General features: G+C 36.7%; 1 protein-coding gene across 1 annotated transcript in view; it reads left to right on the forward strand.

Moving 5' to 3' along the window:
* Positions 1–19,732, forward strand: part of Dync1i1 (dynein cytoplasmic 1 intermediate chain 1) — a 293,851-nt gene that overhangs the window by 34,369 nt on the left and 239,750 nt on the right. The window contains exons 3-4 of the mRNA XM_026391510.2: positions 3,025–3,139; positions 6,093–6,183. Of these exons, the coding sequence (XP_026247295.1) occupies positions 3,025–3,139; positions 6,093–6,183 (206 nt within the window). The remainder of the gene's footprint in view (positions 1–3,024; positions 3,140–6,092; positions 6,184–19,732) is intronic.

A 19,732-nucleotide genomic window follows, 5' to 3' on the forward strand; every position in this document is an offset into this window, starting at 1 on the left:
CTCTGCTCCTTTGGATGTCATGCTTTCTTGGCTGTGGTATTATGGATGAAATCTGATTTTAAAATAAATATAGTGGCCACCATTTAAGACACAGGCCCAATGTCATGGAAAATTGGCTTTCATGCAGTGAGGTGAGTTTAATGGTGGCCACCCTGTAGTTTTACTCTGTCCTTGGCCTTAAGCCGAATTGCTAGAAGGTAGGATGTACCTGAGTTTCCTAACCTGTCCTCACTTGTCCCTCTAATAAATGTGGAACTGTCTTTGAAAAGTGACTGATAGATAATTCTCAGTTGGCAAATTTTCTGTCTTTGATTTTTCTTTCTGGGTCTCAGCTGTGATTACTCCACACAAACAAAAATTTCACTTGCTGGGAACGTCACCTTGCAGATTTTTAATTACTAGTGCTACAGAATCACTCCTTGTTGAGTCATTAAAACAGTAGGATTCTGTAGTATTTACATGCAAAAAATAAAAAATTTCATGATTAGGGTATTCCCTATTATTGTCTTAAATGAAGTAACATTTTATTTTAAGTTGCTAACGGGTAACAATCTGCATTTACAATAAGCCCCAGTTAACTATTTGCATTTTTCATGGTCAGCGTTGAGTGTTGATAACTTCCCCTTCTTCTATTATATCTGGATGGATGTTTATTCTTTTTAATAAATGTCATTGTATGGTGTATTTTTCTATATGATAATTTTCTTCTTTAAGTTAAGTTAAAGAATTAAAAAGGAGTTAAATGGAGAGCGAGTTTCAGAGGCTCCTTGTGCTGAAGTGAAAATTTGGTGATGAAGCTCAGGGATATTGTTTTTGCACAACATGAGGTTATATGTGTTGACATGTGATTTTCTCTTTACTATGCTTCTTGAAAGCTTGCTGGTTAAAATTAGAATAAATCCCCCAAACCAAAAATAGATCTTGTGCCTTTCTGCACAGGATATCTAGGACAGAAAGTTTTGAATGAAATGTCCTAAGTTTGTTCAAAAGCAAAAGATTAGGCAGATCTTTTTCTATTTACTCTATTGGGACTTCTCAGTTTACTGATACTCTTGTCCTTTAATACATTTTTGTTGAAAGAATGAGGGAAAATTAAACATATCTTTGATGCTAGCACCTGGAAGTGGGTTTGTTGTGAGTGCTGGGTCTTTAGATGTCTAGGTGTTTTGGTCTAATGCTGGTATTGTAAAAGAGATTCCTGGGTGGGATATATAGTTGATGGGAATCAGCCTAAATGATGTATAGATCTAAGATTCTATAATTGTTAAAACAATACTCACCAAAGGCAGATAACTGATGCCTTCATTCAGCACATCTTTATTGAGTATTTACTATGTGCTAGGCCCTGATCCAGATGTGAGCATATTGTAGTGAACAAAGCAATCAAGTGCCTGCTCTCAGTAAAGCTGACAGTTTAGTTATGGTTAAACGCTTTGTTATAACAACGCACTATTCTACATTGGATTTTGAAGACAAATTTCACTTTTATTTTATTTGTCTTTCAGTAGCTGCTCTGGTAATTCCCTTTTCTTTTATTTCCCTCTTTCTTCCTCCCACCTTTTGACTTTCTGACAAATGTGGATAGAGATCCTTCCTCTGCAGCATCCTCTCATCTCAGCTTTGTCTCCACCTCTGTTGTGTACAAACATTAGAGCTGCTTTAGTAGTTTAAATGTTTCAATTGGAAAAGAAGATGAACTTTAATATCTTTACTGGTAATGTGCCATTTCAAAATCTGAGCTTCTGTGAGAGGCTAAAATTCTCTAGTAGTCTCTTTAGCAGTTATTGGCCTACATAACAACAGTTTTCTCTCTAATGACAGATAGCCTTAAAAACTATGTGTGCATTTTAAGCCCAAAGTGAATAATAACAGAAGCATTGGTTCCAGAGCCAAAGATGCACTTTTAGCTTATAATCAGGGAATAGGTTACCATCTGGGGATAAGTCAAAGCTTTCATGAACTCTTTCTACTTCAGATGCCAAGATACGAATTAGGCTTTGCATGTCTGGTGCATGCCCTGGAGAAGGGATGTCTGATCACTGGATAGTTGGTTTCTGAAAAGCTTGAAGACAGCTTCACTCCTGTAAGCTCACAAAACTTTCTTGCAAGGTATCTACACGTCAATGTTCTCATGTTGGAGATAGAGGGAAATACCTCCTCTGGAGTAATAATTGTGTTTTAAAAAGGAGGAAAGACCTGGAATTTTGAAATTTCTCCCAGAATACCTCTGTTGATCTTCATTAAATTGCATTTTAAGTTGTCATGATTTTGTAAAAACGCAAACCGGGGATATAATCTGATTTAAGGATGCCCATGTGGTGTGTGTCAGGCAGAATTCATGAAAGGAATTCCTAAAGGATTTTTTTGCACTGTATTTTTCTATATGATAATTTTCTTCTTTAAGTTAACATGTCGAGTGGAAACCTAATATATCAGAATCAAGTAACAAGATTTACAGCACTGTTGTATTGTTAAGTCTGTATTGCCTTTTGAGAGTTTAGCCCACTGTATTTTAAACCACCATCAGCTTACACTACCAGTACAAATAGTGTAGTATGCAGCTATAGATTTTTATAAATAACTTTATTTTTCATCCAAATTCCAAGAATTGCTGTTTCCACAATCCCAAACAGGGGGCATGAATTTTATAAATATATACTCATAAAGAACTGATGTCCCAGGAGGGACAAGGAGGTCTAAACAACATACAGAATTCTTTTTGAAAAATTCACAGCCCCAGTCAGAAATAGTTGGCTTTGATGGTTTCTTTCAAAACTGGGCAAGAGAAACTTTGATGCCATGGGGTAGAGATGGGAGAAAACTTTCAATCAGGAGAGAACAATGGGTCAGTAATTATTAAATGAGCAGTTGAGGTATTTTTTTCATCCTTTATACATTTGAGGGAATCTATTAGGGCTTTTGCCTGGATTCTCTGCCTGGCATTTCCCACTTTCTGTTTCAGCCAGGAAAAGTACACATTTAGTGATGTTTTTAACTTTCCTTACCGACATCCATGCTTTTTAGGCAGATCTGCAGCAGAAGAAAGAACCTGTTCAAGATGACTCTGATCTGGATCGAAAACGACGGGAGACGGAGGCTTTGCTCCAAAGCATTGGTATTTCGCCGGAGCCCCCTCTAGGTACTTAACAGAGCTTTGTGCTACTATTTCTCAAATTCAACTTGAGTAGGATATACCATGTCCAACATTTACTATTCGTTTATGTCTTTAGCTTTAGTATTTTTATTTTTAAGTAATTCTATGGTTTATGGTTCAGGGTGCATGCATTTTTGGAATTGAGGGGGCTGGAAGGAGATGGGAGGAAAGGTTGTAGAGTCATCAGCAATTTGCTGCTTATTGATGAATCACACAGTCGAACTTTGCCATTGTGTTATTATTGGATTATTTTGTTACTTGTTAAATGAGTTGCCACTTGGGAAATATGAGAAATCTTGGAATTTATTTTTTATTAAATTGTTCTTCGTTTTCACTGATGAATCCCAACTTCTCTTTGCCTCTCTAAATGCTGTGAATCCTCCTTAAAATCCACAACCACGGCAGGCATAGAGTTATTTTATGATGAAAATAGATCAGTGGGAAATTTGAAGAGAATTTATAATGGTGGCAGATCAGCAGCTAATGAACAAGTTTAAATTTATCTGACTCTCTCAAATACCTTGATTTCATTTCTAATTGGCATTCTCACCTCAGTACCCTCCTCCAACTCATTCATTCCTAGTTGCTTGTCCATGAACTCCCTATCACTAAGGTCTGCATATTGAACTATTTGTTTTCTTTGTGCTAAAGATAACTGTGCATGTGCTTATTCTGTCATTTACCTATATACCCTTCATGTAATAAGTTATTTTATTTTTCATTAATTCTTTTATTTTTCATATAATTAAGAGTTACACTAGGGTGTCTGTAAAACTACATGATACCCAATATAGGAAAAAAACCTTTTAAAATAATACTTGGAAATAGATACAATATCAGATCTGTTTAAAATATTTAATTGTCTTCTAATTCTATCACTGACTTTTATATTAAAATAAAATTTCATTTGTTTCCATAGTAACATAAAATAAGAATAGAAATAATCCATGTGCAACAAATGCTCCTAACAATATGAATAAGAAAAGACTATGGCCAGGTGTGGTGGTGCATGCCTGTAGTCCCAGCAGCTTGGGAAGCTGAGGCAGGAGGATTTGGAGTTCAAAGCCAGCCCCAGCAAAAAGTGAGGTGCTAAGCAACTCAGTGAGACCCTGTCTCTAAAAAAATTACAAAATAGGGCTGGAGATGTGGTTCAATGGTCAAGTGTCCCTGAGTTCAATCCCCAGAACTGCACCACCACCCCCCCAAAAAAAGAAATAAAAAGTCTATGTAATCCTACAAATTCCTAAGTATCTCTTGGTATAATTTAATGCATACATGTAAAACTGAAATACTACTAAAAAGCATTTGTACTCAATCTCAATTTGTAGTAGATAAAATCATGTGTCTGAAAATGAAATAATAATCCTTAATAAAATTAGATTTTTTTTTTAGCTTCTTTATGTCTTATAAGATGTAACCAAGGGATTATTTGAGTGATGTAGCATCTTTGAGAAGCTGGAAAACTTCTTTGAACTAAGATGATATGTGACATAAATCAGACACTTTGCAATCAGTTATATTTGTACCTCAAAATAGTCTTTGAAATGCTGTTGCTATGTCAACACCCGTTAGACACAGTAGTGGTAGATCCTGTTTTCCTGTGCCCTATATAAAGCAAATAATTAAATTTTAAGAACAAAACAGTTAACCAACCTTAAACCATAACCAACTTCTCAACTGTTCCTCCAAGCCTGCTAAGGGGCCCTGGCAAGGCTCAACCCCATTTTCATTTTTTGCTGTCTCTTTGGCTTACCCTCTGACTTAGCATGGAGGATAATTGGTGAATTAATTGTGGAACCACATGAAAATTCCCAGCTTCTTGACAGATCTGCCATTGTGCTATAGGATTTGGACAAAATAGTTAAGTCCTTTACCCTATTAAATAAATAAAAGGAAATTGCACATGATTGAAACCAAATGGAAATCTACATTTCTGTATTGAAGTTTCTTTCTGCCCATATGGCTTCTTTGGCTTGTGTGATATTAAGAACCCATTGAATCATCTGGCCTGGAGCCATCTTGGCTATTTGGTACCACTTCTCTCTGAAGGACATTTGGCATGTATCTGAAGGATGGAGAAGAAAAATACATTTTCATTTCCTTTAGTTCTCTCTTATTATCCTTGCTCTCAGATTTTTCAGCTCGTGCCAACCTTGATCCTTGAACTTTTTTCTCCTGTCTTCAGAGCAGCCGTTGACTTCTGGGCCCACAGCACTGCCTCTTAGGGCTGCCAGAAACAAAGGAAAAAAAGTCCCAAATGCAGTAAATGGTACAATAGGATGAAACTATTAATTAAGTGTAAAAATAAAGCAGCCTGGAATTTTCCTTTGTTTTTCGAAGGATTTTTAAATTACCAGGTTCAAATTTATCCTTCCTCTCTGTCACTTTGTCTCTAGTGGCAGAGTAGTTTATATGCCACCAGTAATACATTTCCCTCCCCAGGCAGACATAGGGCTGATTTTCTGACTTTCCTTGGCCATTTAAAATCATTCAGGATCACATATTTCATGATCTTTTAAAGTTTTATAGACACCCCATTTTATTTTTTAATAGGTCACATCTATACTAACAAAATAAAGTGAAGAATTGGAATTATCTGGATAATTCATACAAGAGAGATATTTGACTTGAATTATCTGGATAGCCGTTTTGATTCTCCATTTTACTTCGTTAGGGTGGACATGGCCTCAGAATCCCCAAGTCAATTCTGTCTAAATTCATTTCAAATTTTAATTTCCAAAATGAAAAATTCACTTGACTTTCTTCCTTTTCTTTCCTTTTCTTTTCTTTTTTTCTTTTTCTTATCCCATCTCAATCTCTCCTGGCCATACAACCACTTTAATTTGGGCCCATTTGTTTTGATTTGTCTGACACTGCTCTTCACCAGTGCAGCCGTTGCATTTTTTAACATGGGATACCTGTTATTTTCATTATTTAGTCCCAACCCCTATGTCTCCCTCCTCGAAATCAGTGAGCACCCCCAGTGAAGCTGGAAGCCAAGACTCAGGCGACCTGGGGCCACTAACAAGGTAAGAATTGTCCCTTTGAAAGACAAGGGTGGGATCCTGAGGACATAAAACCACACTGTTAAAACACTGTCAAATGTGCATGCATCTTCAAGTGTGCTGGGTCATTTGTTTAAATTCGTGCTAGCTGCTAGCTTTAGTGGTGTAGCAATGATTTTGAACACTAGAAATGATAAGCTGATATATCATCCTTCTTGGAGTCAGAGTGGGCTACTTTAGGGCCATGTGTCTTTCTTAGCCAACATAAACATTCCATTAGCTTAGGACTAAAAGAAGCAGGAAAGGACTGAAGGTAAATTGAAGGTATAGCCAGCTTTTCATTATTCACTATTCTGCTTTGGTTAACTATAAATTTAATTTTTCAAACATCTTGTCATTTGCTTAATAGAGTTGACTAATTTGAGAATTCAGTCCCCACAGTGTTGTTGTTGTTAAAAGGACTGACTGTTTCTGTTCAGTGAATCGGTTGCCAAACTTTTATTATACCATCAATATTCATAGATTATATAACTTCTGAGTGAGGCTTTAGACGTCCTCTAATTTGATCACCCAAGGGATATTTGAAAGGTAGAGATGTGAAAGGAGAAAAGAAGTTTCATTAATACAGATGCAGTCATGATAACTCTCAATCTAATTGCCTTTACCAGAATTCACACTTGCGGGTGCCCATAGGTAGGTAATATAAGTGGGTGTGGGGTGAGGCCTATAGCAGCTGGTTAGCAAGTACTCCTTTTAAGAAGGCCAGGTGCCTCCTGATGGCTCAAGGTGATTTTGCTCACCTGGAAATCTGGACCCAAGTTTTCCACATCTTCCAGTTTTCACCAGAATTCATGCATTAGGTGTTTAAGCATCAAATGTTAGTAACATTTGGTAAAAGCAGTTATGGGTCAGATTTGGCCTGAGAGCTCTCAGTTTGTGACCTCTGGCTTTGACCCTTAATTTTTAAAAGATCTTTAAATACTTTAATCAAGCTTCAGATAAAGGAAGAAATAGCCATTCTCAGCAGTGCTCTTCTAACAAATCAGCCTTTTAGCTCAGCTATGCACCTTTGGAACCTTATCTACCTGACAACATTTGCCACCATATGTTACTGAAGGAGAGTTACAAATTTTTTATTTCTCTTTTTTCATCTAGTGCATTATCATAAGCATATTCTTCTGAAAGCACATTGCTTGCATAGAGACCTAGGCAATTTAGAAGACAAAATCATGGATGTGAGGATACCAGTAGTCTAGGCTTTTTTTTTTTTTTTTTTGCCTTATAGATACCAACATATAAGACAATAATTCTTTCACCCGTATCTGCCTGTTGATGTGCTTCAGACTTGAATATTCTGTTTTGATAAGGCCTTTCAAAACCAGTAGACACTATTTTCCATTTGAGAAAAATGAAAGTAGTCTTTGGGGGCATAAAACTGGTTTATTTTAGCAGCTGCCTTTACGATCTGGGGCAGCATATGGCTTCTGTCATCTTTTGCTTTGAATAGTTTTCAAAAGGTCTTTGAGGAGGAAAATAATAATAACACAGTTGTATCGGATCTAACATCTATTCAAGAGCTGGCATAATATAATCATGTTCCTTAGGGGGTCCATTGGCCTATCATTAAGTTAACATAGTTGACTGTTTCTACACAATGATCGTTGGGTGTCATTACTGCTTAGCTTCAAGGGGTGAAGTTGGCAGCATTAAATTGTATTACTGACTTCACTCACAGTTGATGAGCCCTTTTGAAAAACTTTCTAGAGAAAACTGACCTACGCTGTTAATACTCTGGGGACAGTAGCAATTATTCCTTCTCAGAGAACATCACTCTTCATTTATTTTACTTCCCTGTAAGATGTCTTTCTTAACTTAGTGAATCACTTTGAAAGAAGGGCAGTTCACTCCCACCCCACAAAAACTCCAACGAGTTTTATTTCTTCATGGGAAAGTTCTGGCAAGAGTGAGTAACTAGAAGTCAATGAGTAAATCTCTTGTTAAGTGCAGGTTTCACAGGACTGCAAGAAACTTGGCAGTGGGAAAATGACAGTTTTCAGAAAAACTGAGCACAGTTTGCTCTAGAAGAATGCACTAGGAATAGCTCAGTAAAACTTGCCCTTGTTTTGAACTTAGGAGAATTCCACTCAAATTTATGATTTTGCCTTAATAACACAGATATGAGAATAAAATTGCAGCAGAATTTATTTGGGTTTTAAAAAACCCACTTGGAATGCCTTTTTATATAGAAGTAACATCTTTTAAAACAATTACTCTTAACTTTAACACTTCATAAAACCTGAGGCTAAGAAAAGAGCTTGGAAAGAGCTATGAATATAATTCTGTAGTCAAAAATTGGCTGCTTTGTGTGGAATGTGGACTCTTAAAAAAAGGAAAATCTTTCAGAAGATAACTTAGAAGTCAAATTAACACATCTGGTTATACCTAAAGTTGCACATAAATTCTGTCATTCACTCACTAACACTTCAAACCCAAACTAAGATTTTTTTTTTGAGAGCCAAAATTGGCAAACATTTCTTTTAATACTTATGACTAGTTAATCTGTAAATTAGCATGTTTCATGTATCCCATTAGAGAGAAAATGTTCAAATAGTGCTTTAAAAACAGAAAGTATAACAAAATCTCTTTCAATGATTTTAAAAGCACTTGAGTCAATGTTTTGAGTAGAAATATTTAGTAATTTTTAAATACATTAGTATGATTTAATTTTTAAAAATTTAAAACTTTAAGTGTCATGATTTGTTTTGCAATTTCTGCTTCTTTATAACCTACTTCATTTACAACTTGTGTTTGTGGTATTTTTCTCTTTCTCTTGATCAGTTGTGGTAGAATCAATTAATCATTGCTCAGTTAATCATAATGGGCAAAGAACAAGCTCTTGGATTAAAGAATAAACTTTTATTAATAAAACACTTGGAAGGCAAGTTTTACTTATAAACATAAATTTTAAGATCCCTTAATATACTATATTCAACTGGAATCCAATACAATATGAAGAGGATTCTATGCTATGATTAATAGGTAATAGATTCAAGTTGCAATATTTTAGTAAAGTGTGTCATCATAATTCAGCATAGAAAAAGGTACAAGTAACCATTGCAATATATACTTATATTATGCCTGAGAAATTTGAACATACTCTTATATTTTAAAACTTAACAATCTAGGAATAGAAGTATGGTTCTCAGTATGATAAAGAATAGTACTCTGAGGCCAATAGCTCATATTTCTATGCACAAGAATGAAGGATTAGCTCTCTATAGCCTTTGAAGAATAATGGCTTCTGTTTAACTGAATCCGTACCTCTTTCTTGGGAAATGATGAATTCCTGAAGACTAGACACTAAGTGGTATTAGAAGTCGTATCCATAGGGTGGGCTTTTGATATATGTTTATTGAATGAATGAACGATCATCCTACTCCTTTATAGATGTGGTCAGGGAAGCACAGAAAGAATTAGTAATTTTCTCAGGTTCACACAGAACATAGTTACAGTGATAGGTTTTAACTTAGGCAGATTGATTTGAGTTTTCATAATCTATTTCTCTGCCCTATATTATCACCAATAATGATTGATATGAATGATGCATGACCTGCTGCATAAAGTTATTATGAGAAGCAAACAAATTAAAACCAGCAAAATGTTTGAAAGCATGGTATGCAGCAAGTTAATGTGAATTTTAGTTATTACTATTAGTAGTAGTCTGTTTTTTTAAAAAAAATACTTTTTAAAAAAGTTTTCCAATGGAAGGAGATCTTCTTTAGATTTTTCTTGTGGAACATGTCAGTATCATTTACAAATTTGATAAGCATACCTATATTGTTATTCAGTAATAATGCAAAAAATGTTGAAGGATGAGGCCAAGGACAGATTATAGTCTATGTCCCTAGAGACCACTTTCTGGGTTGCTCAGCATTTGTTCACAAACCAGATATTCAACCAGAAATGAATCTATCTAAATGATGATCACTGAGCTCACGTTTATTCTTTCCTTTACATGTATGGCTCACGGGGGACTTTGCACCAGACTCTTCTCTTGTTTGGTTGGGGTTCCTCTAGGGTTCACAGAAACACAGACTGAAGAAACCTAGGAATGCTTATTGACCTCATAAAGTTTGCCCAAACACTAAGACATAGGCTGCACTATGTCTCAAACCAGATTCATAAGGGAAAACCTTCAAAATTAATTCAAAGATAAGCATTTCTCGATGTAATAGCATACTGCGCAATCCCCTCTTACAATACTAAATATCAGAAGGAGCAATTTCTGACATTTGCTTTTGATAAGAAGTGGCATGGGGGCTTGGATTGTGGCTCAGTGTCCATCTACAACTAAAAAATATTTTTTAAAAAAGGAGTGGCATGAGGCTGGGCATGGTGGTGCATGCCTATAATCCCAGCAACTTGGGAGGCTGATGCAGGAGGATCGCAACTTCAAAGCCAGCCTCAGCAACTTAGCAAGGCCCTAAACAACTTAGCAAGACCCTGTCTCATAATAAAAAATAAGAAGGGCTGGAGATGTGGCTTAGTTATTAAGAGCCCCTGGGTTTAATCCCTGGTACCAAAAAAAAAAAAAAAGAAAGAAAGAAAGAAAGAAATGGCATGAGTGTGGTAATAAAAATGATTTCTACTTTGTTCATTTGACTATCTGTAGTCTAACAGTATCATTAAGGTCTATTTCTCATAGAAACATTCAAGCTCTCAACATTTTATTTGTAATAATCTGATCATTCCTGAAGCAATACTTATATATTTCATACAATTAGAAAATATAAACGAGTCAAAGTAAGAACATAAAAACATCCTATGCCTACCATCAGAGATGAGCACTCTCAATATCAAACTATATATTCTTTCATATAATCTTTATATCATCATATATATGATAAATGGCATCTGACTGTGCACAGTATTAACCTGCTTTTCTAGTCAAATGTCTCTATTTTGGTTTCGATGTATATTCACCTTATCTAATGACACCATTTTCAAATTTCCCCAGTTGCCTCTAACATAGTCCTGTAATTTTTGCTATTTATTAGTGTCCTCCCAATTATTTTGGCATGTGTTAGCCAAAAATCCTTAAAGCTGTAGGATTTCTCTAGGGAGGTGAGACCCTTCCTTAGGGAACTTCAAATGAGCAGGTGGACAGATGTCTTCTGAGCCACTGTGTGGACACTCAGGTACCAAAGAAAAGCCGAGGAGGTCATTTAGGCCTTCAGCTTCACTCCAGATGAGGATTCAGGGGTGGAAGGAACAGTTTCCGCATTAGAATCTGTAGAGTTAATCATTAATTCTTGTTGACAGAACACTGAAATAAAGTTCATATGTTTGTTTGTTTGTTCAGCCTTTCTCTGGTGAACACTCAAATAAGGAGATTAGATTGGCCTAGAATAAGTTGTTTGTGGGGAACTTGTGCTGGCTACATGTAGACACCACTTTCTTTTCTGGGTGTCCTCAGGAGAAGAAAATTCTCAGGGTCACATTGGCCTCATACCCAACAGAAAACCCGAACTTTTGTCCTTCTCCGCCATCAGATTCTGCAGGACTCTCTGAAAGCCTCAGAGAACTTTTGACTTACTTTGTGAAAACACCATCATCTTCCAAGATAGATGAATAGGAAACTAAAGGGAGGGCATTAGAGAGTGATTTGTAATAGTGAAAAAGTAAAATAAAATCATGCATGACTATGGAGAAATTGAACGAGACTATTAAATTTTTTTTTATCAAAAATTTCAAGTTATCACTATGGAAAGAGAAGTTGGCAGAATGCCCCCAGCTAATTGGACTTAAGGGTGACTAAAGATACTGATTCAAGGTTGATTAAAAATCACTGTGTTTGAAAAATCAGATACAATTTACACTATAGTATTTTCTCTTTTTTGTAGCACAGTAACTGATTGGTTCCAAATTTTTCTTATCATCCCGTCTTCAGGCAGAAGTTACTATATATACCCATACGGTTCTACTAACAAAGTTAGCATCTGTTTTAGCAAAGGGAGGCTGAGCATCCTTCTAGAGAAACTGTTGCTTGGCAGCAGGACTCCGTGTAAGATTTCCTCATCCTAAGATGGAGTCCTACATTTCCTTTTGAATCCAGCACAGATGGACTTCCTATATGTCTTAGCATGGCCCAAATTGGAGCCTGTGTTACGGCTCAGGGTTAGCCAACAGAGGGAATATTCTCATATAGTAAATTAAGAAAAAGACCTATTAAAAAAGGGTCTGATATAAGTGTGCATTGCACAGTCCCAATTTTATCTCTCACATAAACAAATTTTTGCCAATATCTTTGCTGGTCCTAACAAAAGAAATAATTGAATCCGAGAGAGGTAAAACATTAACTCATTATTTAAATACCATTCTTACTTACTTGACACAATTTTAATTAATGTGACAGATTGATATGATGGATTTGAAATGGTCTTATTATTCACTGTTTTACTTTTGAAAATGGCATTTAAAAAATCAGATATTTGGGGAGGACACTAATTAGAGGTTTTATGTTTGGTACTATGCTCATATTGGTTCCAAACATTTTTCTTGTCTGATTAATGGCTAATGACTTATTTGACAGAGAAGACATGTGGAACAAGGGTTCATCGGATCAGTGGAACACAGGAAAGTTCTGTGTCCTGCCCTCCACTGTCTTTCCATCTTAGTAATGAAAGACCATGCAAAGTTGGCTCCAGGGCATTGACTAAACTTGCTATGTTAACTTGGTAGAAAAGATGGCTGGGCCTCTTTTTGTTCTCAGTACAAACCAGCAATATTGTGAATATTTTAAAGATGAACTTTCATTCATCGGTATGGAAGTGAGTCTGAAAATTCTCCTAGAACCATGTAGTGACATCATGCCACACAAGACAAGTTTCTTGTTAAGTGCTTTGGTGAATGTTAAGAAGTCAGACAGACATGCCCTGATTTTTTTTTTCATTTTTAATGAAGAAAATAAAAGCTTTTTTTTTTTTTTTTGGAACCCACTTCCCTTCATACTTCATACTCCTCGGTAGGAGAGGCAGATAAAGATCATTCCCTTGTTCACTCGTTCCTCTGTTTGTTCAATAAATAGTTGAGAAGTTATTGCCTAAAGACATTGCTAGCTCTTCAAGAAATACAAAGGTAAGGAATTATTCTTACTTCCAGAAAGCTTCCATTTTGTAAATGGACAAATGTAATTCGAAACCTTCTAATAAGAGGTTGTTTTTTACTTAAGTGTACTCATAGACATGAACAATAATGTCATAAACAATAATGTCATAATGTCATAAATTATTCCCAAATCACCTACAATGAATTTGTAATAAATTCACATTAGACAAGTGATTTTAGTTCATATCTATCCTCCATAGACTTTTGATTGTTTATTGACTCACAAGACTGTGTGTGTGTAGCCTGCAGAAAACTGGGTGAGTGTAGGAATAAGGACACAGCTGAAAGCAAGGAAGTTTCTTGTCTCCAGAGAACCAAGCATGCTGGCCAGGTTGCCTGAAGGTGGACTGCTCTAGAGGAACTAAGGGCAGTTATAGGAAATGAGGTTTAAGGTGAAGAATCCTCAAAAATAAGGCAGAAATCCAGTTACTGGTTTGAAAAGGCAAAAAATCAGTGTGAGTGTAGTAGTATATATATTTGGCTTGCTGCTGAGATTCCTAGGCTTTGTAAAGTGCTTGTTACCTCTTATAAACCATCTTTAGACTATCTTTAGATGTGGTTTTAATGCCCGATGTAGGTCTTCTACTGAAATCCAGTGTGTAATAGATTGGCAAATAAAATTGTGAAATAAGAGGCCCAAGTACTTCTCTAATTCATGTGCCATGGACAAGTTGCTTCTGAATGGTATTATTAAGGACAAATATATTTGGAAAAAGCATTTGATCTGGGCCTTAAAGAATGCACATGTTTTGGAAAATTAGAGATGGGAGGAAGGCATTCCAGAAGGTAAGATGTAGAAGGGATAATAAGGAGGCAGAAGAAGGGATGATCAGAGTCTAGGAGACTATTAAACCATTGAGGTAGTTGATACTTCTGGCTCAGATACCTGGCAGCTATTCACTGAATTCACTTGGGAACTACCTAGATCACAAGTTTAAGATAAATTATGGGCCTCTTCATTGTTATAATGTTTTCAAAATCTGAATGTTAGTTTTGGAAACCATTGGCCTAATAAGGATTGAAGGTCTAAACTAGGGTCATGGATGTAAGAAGAGAAAACAGATGAGATAAGGAAGGTAGGTGTACAGATAGACTTGTCCAACGGGCATTTGAAAAGGTGGAATTTGGAGCTCAATGGTGATGAGGATGTTGGGATTATTTTTTTGTGGAAGGTGTAATGGACATCTATGCAATTGCCTAGGGTTAGAATACAGAAGTGAAGGCAGAAGACATAACCCTGTTTGGAGAAGGCCTATCTCTATGAGAAGAAAAGAGTAAAGACCTCACCAGAATTATAGTGGGAAAAGGAGGAAAATAAACAAGAGTCTCAGGGACAAGGAAACAAAAAGAAAGAACACACCGTGAAGGAGCTAATAGTGATCGGCAATGGAGAGATAAAAGTTGAGGGACAAGAATTGCCCATGGAATTTGATGATATGAAAGTTGTAATCATCATTATCATCATTGTAGTCATATATTTGTTTTGTTATTGCTGATGATGTTTATTTTTGCAGCCTGAGTTCCTGGCATTAAAACCAATCCATGTGTAATTCAATTATTGTGGTTCCTGCTATACAATGGCATATTGCTTCCCTCCAAAACTGTACTAATTAAAATGCCACTAGCAATGTAGGAGAGGGTCCCAACCACATTTAGTGTTGGCATTATAAATGACAGAGTTTTTAGATATTGTCTTCCAAATGTTTATTGGACATCTCTTTCTTTCTAACCAATACCCAGAAAAGGTAAGAGCGAAATACTTTTTAGGGGAAAATTTTAAGGCTTTCTTCTCTGAAGTCTAGTAAAGATGAAAAGAAGAATGGAAACCACCAAATTGCTGTTGGTAAGAGCAGAACACAAAGAAATGAAGGGCTCTGCAGAGGGCAACATACATGCAACCCACACAGCGTGTCTTTCACTCTTAAATTATGCTTTCAACAGATGGCCAAGGATTATAATTTTTTGTTCTGTTTTGTTTTAAATTTTAACTTCTCTCTAACCTATAAATTGGAACTGAGCAAATAAAATTGGACCACTGAAAGGGAAATTTTATAAGTAGTTGGATAGTGAAGAATTGGTAAGGGGTTTAAAATATAAAGTTTTGTTAGTCTCTTAGTAGTTCACTGCTATCTTGAAGAATTTTGAGGGGGCTAGGGATATAACTCTGTTGGTAGAGTGCTTGCTTTGCATGCATAAGGCCCTGGGTTCTAATCCCCAGCACCAAAAAAAAAAAAAAAACAGGGGCTTTTCTATTCTTTTTTAAGAAGAAATATTGAAGAATATACTGACCCTCAAATTATAAACTGTTACATAGGAGACCCTCTTGGATGAAATGCTAGAGAATATGCTACCTGACATGGTCAGGGTCAAATAAGTGATTTTTTTTTCATGGTATGAGAACATTCCATGCCTAGTATTTTAGTAAATGTGATCTTAATTGGTATGTTCATAAATGCTAATCTAAAAGTGGAACTGCAGAACCATAACAATGCTCCTTAGTTCAGAGTAGGTAAGGAATTACTGTTTTATCTAGCATCTGTGCAAACAGTAGTTCCCATATGAAAGAGATCAGAGTTCTTCTCTTAGACCCCAGAGAGTTAACCTGAGAAGTCAGATAAATTGATCAGAAGAGAGAAACAAGACTCATAAAATTAAGCTAATAAAACTAACATGGTTTCCCATTGAGGAATACTGGACAGAAATCAGAGAGAGAGAGAGAGAGAGAGAGAGAGAGAGAGAGAGAGAAAGGGAGGGAGGGAGAGAGAGAGATGGAGAGGAAGAGGAAAGGAGGAGGAAGAAGAGAAGAAGGAGGGAAAGAGAAAGAGAGAGAGAGTGGGGTGGGGAGACATGGATCAATCAGAAAGGGCTGGGTTGGTCAGTCCAGGAAGTAGAGAGAAGAGAGGTGGGCATCACTGAGGGTCTGTGTGGTCTTAGTAAATGATGAAAACCTGGTGGAGGGAAAGCAGGTGGAAGCCACATTCAGCTTCACTTGTTCTAAACTCAAAGACATGAGTGATCATCTGGCTCCCTAGGAAGCTGGTCTTCAAGGAAAGAAGACTTTGTCAGGCACGTATGATTGACTTGCTTGGAACTTACTGTTCTCATCATAAATTGATAAATTGGCACCTAATGTATAACACAGTCTTGTAAGACATAGCAGACTACCTCAGCCACTTAAGTCCAATAAAGTAGGCACTGATGGAATGAACTTATTATGTCCAAATCCTACTTCATCCTTCAAGATCCAGGTCAGATGGACTCTCCAAATGTATTAGAGAAAGTCTGTCTCCTAGCTGTGACATCCCGAGGATGGTGAAAGTGCAGCCCAGGGCCTGGCTGCATGGTGCAGAGTAAACACAGGGAGATGAACTTACAGTTATCATTATCTTTAATCTTTTTATGGCATTATTTTTTCAGATAATATTTATTGACATTTTAAACTGCCATACAAGTAATAAAAACTACCCTCTTCCTGGTGTATATTTATGTTTTTTCCGTGTCTCGTTTCCTTTACTTAAAAGACACATTCTTAAGTGCAAGTCCCTCAGTATACCTGGGGTGCCACTTTATGTCATGTTTTGTTTTCTACCTTGTTCCACTAAACCATTTATATATGTTTTATCTCCCCATAAGAGCCGTAGTTTCCCTGAGAATTCTTTTAATCCTCTTTCACGGTGTTTTATACATCAAGCCCTTAATAGGTGTTTCTCAAATAAGTAAATGAATGTCCTTATGAAAAATATTCTCTTCTCTGAATGCATAAATTGGGCCATTTCAGAAATGACTAAAAAATAGAACTAATCCTATAGTAAACAGATAGATTTCTATAAGAAAAGAATTTGTGATATTTACTTACAATTTCACTACTTCTTTTATGTTATAAATAAGTTTCCTGGAAAGAAAAACCATCTTTATATTTTCCATGATGCAGTTACTTGATGAAAAAAATGTCTGGAAAGTAAAATCTATGTCAATTGGTTAAATAAAATTATTCCAACCGGGAAGTGAAAGCAAAAAGACAGTATCCTGTAAAATACAGTATCCTGGATTTTAAAACATCAGAGAAGATCCATAATGGCCTGCAGGCCTGCTTCTTCATTTTACTGGGGACAGAGGAGACTTGCCTGATGACACCATATAGCCACACCTAGAATACAAACTCCTCACTCCTTGGCCCAGATGTGAGAGAGGTCTAAGAGACTGCCATCTGCAGGGAAGCTCTCTACAAACTTGCACAGAAGTGAGCATGTCATACATACTCCTAGGCCATCCTTGGAAACCAAAACCAACCTTTGCTCATTTAATGTATTGGCTTTAAGTTCCTTAAAAAAAGAAAAAAAAATGTGCATTCTGTGTGTTTCTGACCATGCCACAGATAATGGAAATATGAAAAGGAAATGAAACTAGCACACTTGATGGTGTCCTTGGCTTTATTCTTCACCCAAAGCTTGTTATTGACAATAACTATGATTTCTTTTATTGGATCATATATGTATGATGGGATGGGGTGGGGGTGTCACAGAGTCAGTTACTATATCACCTTTGCTGCTGTGGTTGAAAAACGCAAACGCCAGACTACTAATCTTGAGACTTCTAAAGTGGGGGATTCTGATGGAATCAGTGTTTTTGCTTAAGGGGACTATGAGTTCAGGTGATGTGGTCATTAAGTAACAGGACAACAGCCAGTCTGCCTGGGAGCCACCTGTCTTCACCTGCCTGGGAGAAGTGGAAAAAGGTCAAGAAAGGTCATATCATCTGAATCCTCAAGGCATACAGTGGGTCCAGGACCTGATCCCACCCCTTACAGGGGAATGCTTCTTACGGTCATCAAGAACCAGAGGCTGCTCTTCTGTCTGTAGCAGAAGAAGTGCCCTTAAATTTAATCCCCAGAAGTATGTGAACAGCAAGTATGAATTATTTTAATGGATTCTATTATTTCCACCATATGAACTGAAGTAAAGAAATTGATTCCTGAACATGAAGAGCTACTTTCCTTGAGTAGAGCATGAATAAGAGCAATGGTCCTCACCCCTAGTTGCACACCAGAATCACCTGGAGGGTTTTCAGAATGACAGATGCCTGGATTCCACCCCAGACATTCTGATTTCATTGGTCTGGAGGTGGCCTGGGCTTCAGGCCAAGCTTGGGCAAATCATGAATTTAGATGCTGATGTAGTTGAACATCAGTGATGTTTTCTGTTTGCTGGCAACTGAGAGCAGTGGCTTAGCCTCGTCATTCTTTAAAGGTAGTCTGCCAGTCAGCTTTGTAAATATCACTTGGGAACTTATTAGAAATACAATTTCTAAGGCTCCACTCCAGATCTACTGAATCAGAATTTTGGGCATTGAGGGATCTAGCATTCTGTATTTTACTAAGGTCTTAAGGTCAGTTTGAGAACCACTGATCTAGGCTAAGACCTTGGTACTCAAGGTGTGGTCCATAGACTGGCAGCATCTGCATCCCTAAACTTGTTCAAAATTCAGTATGAAGCCATCCCAGACCTACAAGATCAGAATATACATTTTAACAATATTCCCAAGTATCTGTATGTGCATTAAAGTTTGAGAATCACTGATTTAAGACACAGTGGCCAGTTCATGTTTCTCACTAGAGTTCAATTATCATCTTTCAGAGCATTCAGGCAAGAAGACAAGAGCACAACCAAAGCTAATAAGGAAAGCTGTGAAACTGCATCCTGATCTCTGCAGGATGAGCTAATATGGGATCTGTTGTGTAGGTGGGGTGTTGACTCATAGAAACTTTTATAGTAGATAGAGTGGTCATGGTAGTAGTAAGAACAGCTACTGATTATGAAATGGTTGTTATGTGCTTTCTAGGTAGAATTCCATTTATCCCATAGAAAACCAGAGAAAGAATCATTCTTTCATTCAGCTAATATTGTATAATATAACCACATAGCCAGGTATAATTCTAGGCATATCCCTATAATACCCACCTCTACCATTGGGAGGCATAAATCCAGGTTCAGATAATGATGGTAATAACTGATATATAATAACATCATAAGTAAAATTGGGTACCATGAAGAAAGTAAGGCAGGGTAAAGGGAAAAAAAATAGTGATAAAGAAGTCCTACTTGAGATCAGGTGGTGAAAAAGAGAAAGAAACTATGAAGTGACAGATGAGCCAAAATATGAAGGAAACAAACTCCTGAGCTCTGTAGACCTCCTATGGAAAAAAAATATCAAGCAGGACACTGATGCTTGCATAGGAGGAGGGAGGAGAAGAATGGTTAGAAATAAGTTTGGATGGTAGCTGCAGGAAGATCATAAATTATCTTATAAGCCATGGTCAAAAACAAGAAAACTGAGCAAGTCTTCTCAAACTTCAAGGTGCCACGAATTACCTGGGGACCTTGTTAAACTGTAGTATGCAGTCAGTAAT

This window comes from Urocitellus parryii, chromosome 3, assembly GCF_045843805.1.
Source record: "Urocitellus parryii isolate mUroPar1 chromosome 3, mUroPar1.hap1, whole genome shotgun sequence".
Lineage (NCBI taxonomy): Eukaryota > Metazoa > Chordata > Mammalia > Rodentia > Sciuridae > Urocitellus > Urocitellus parryii.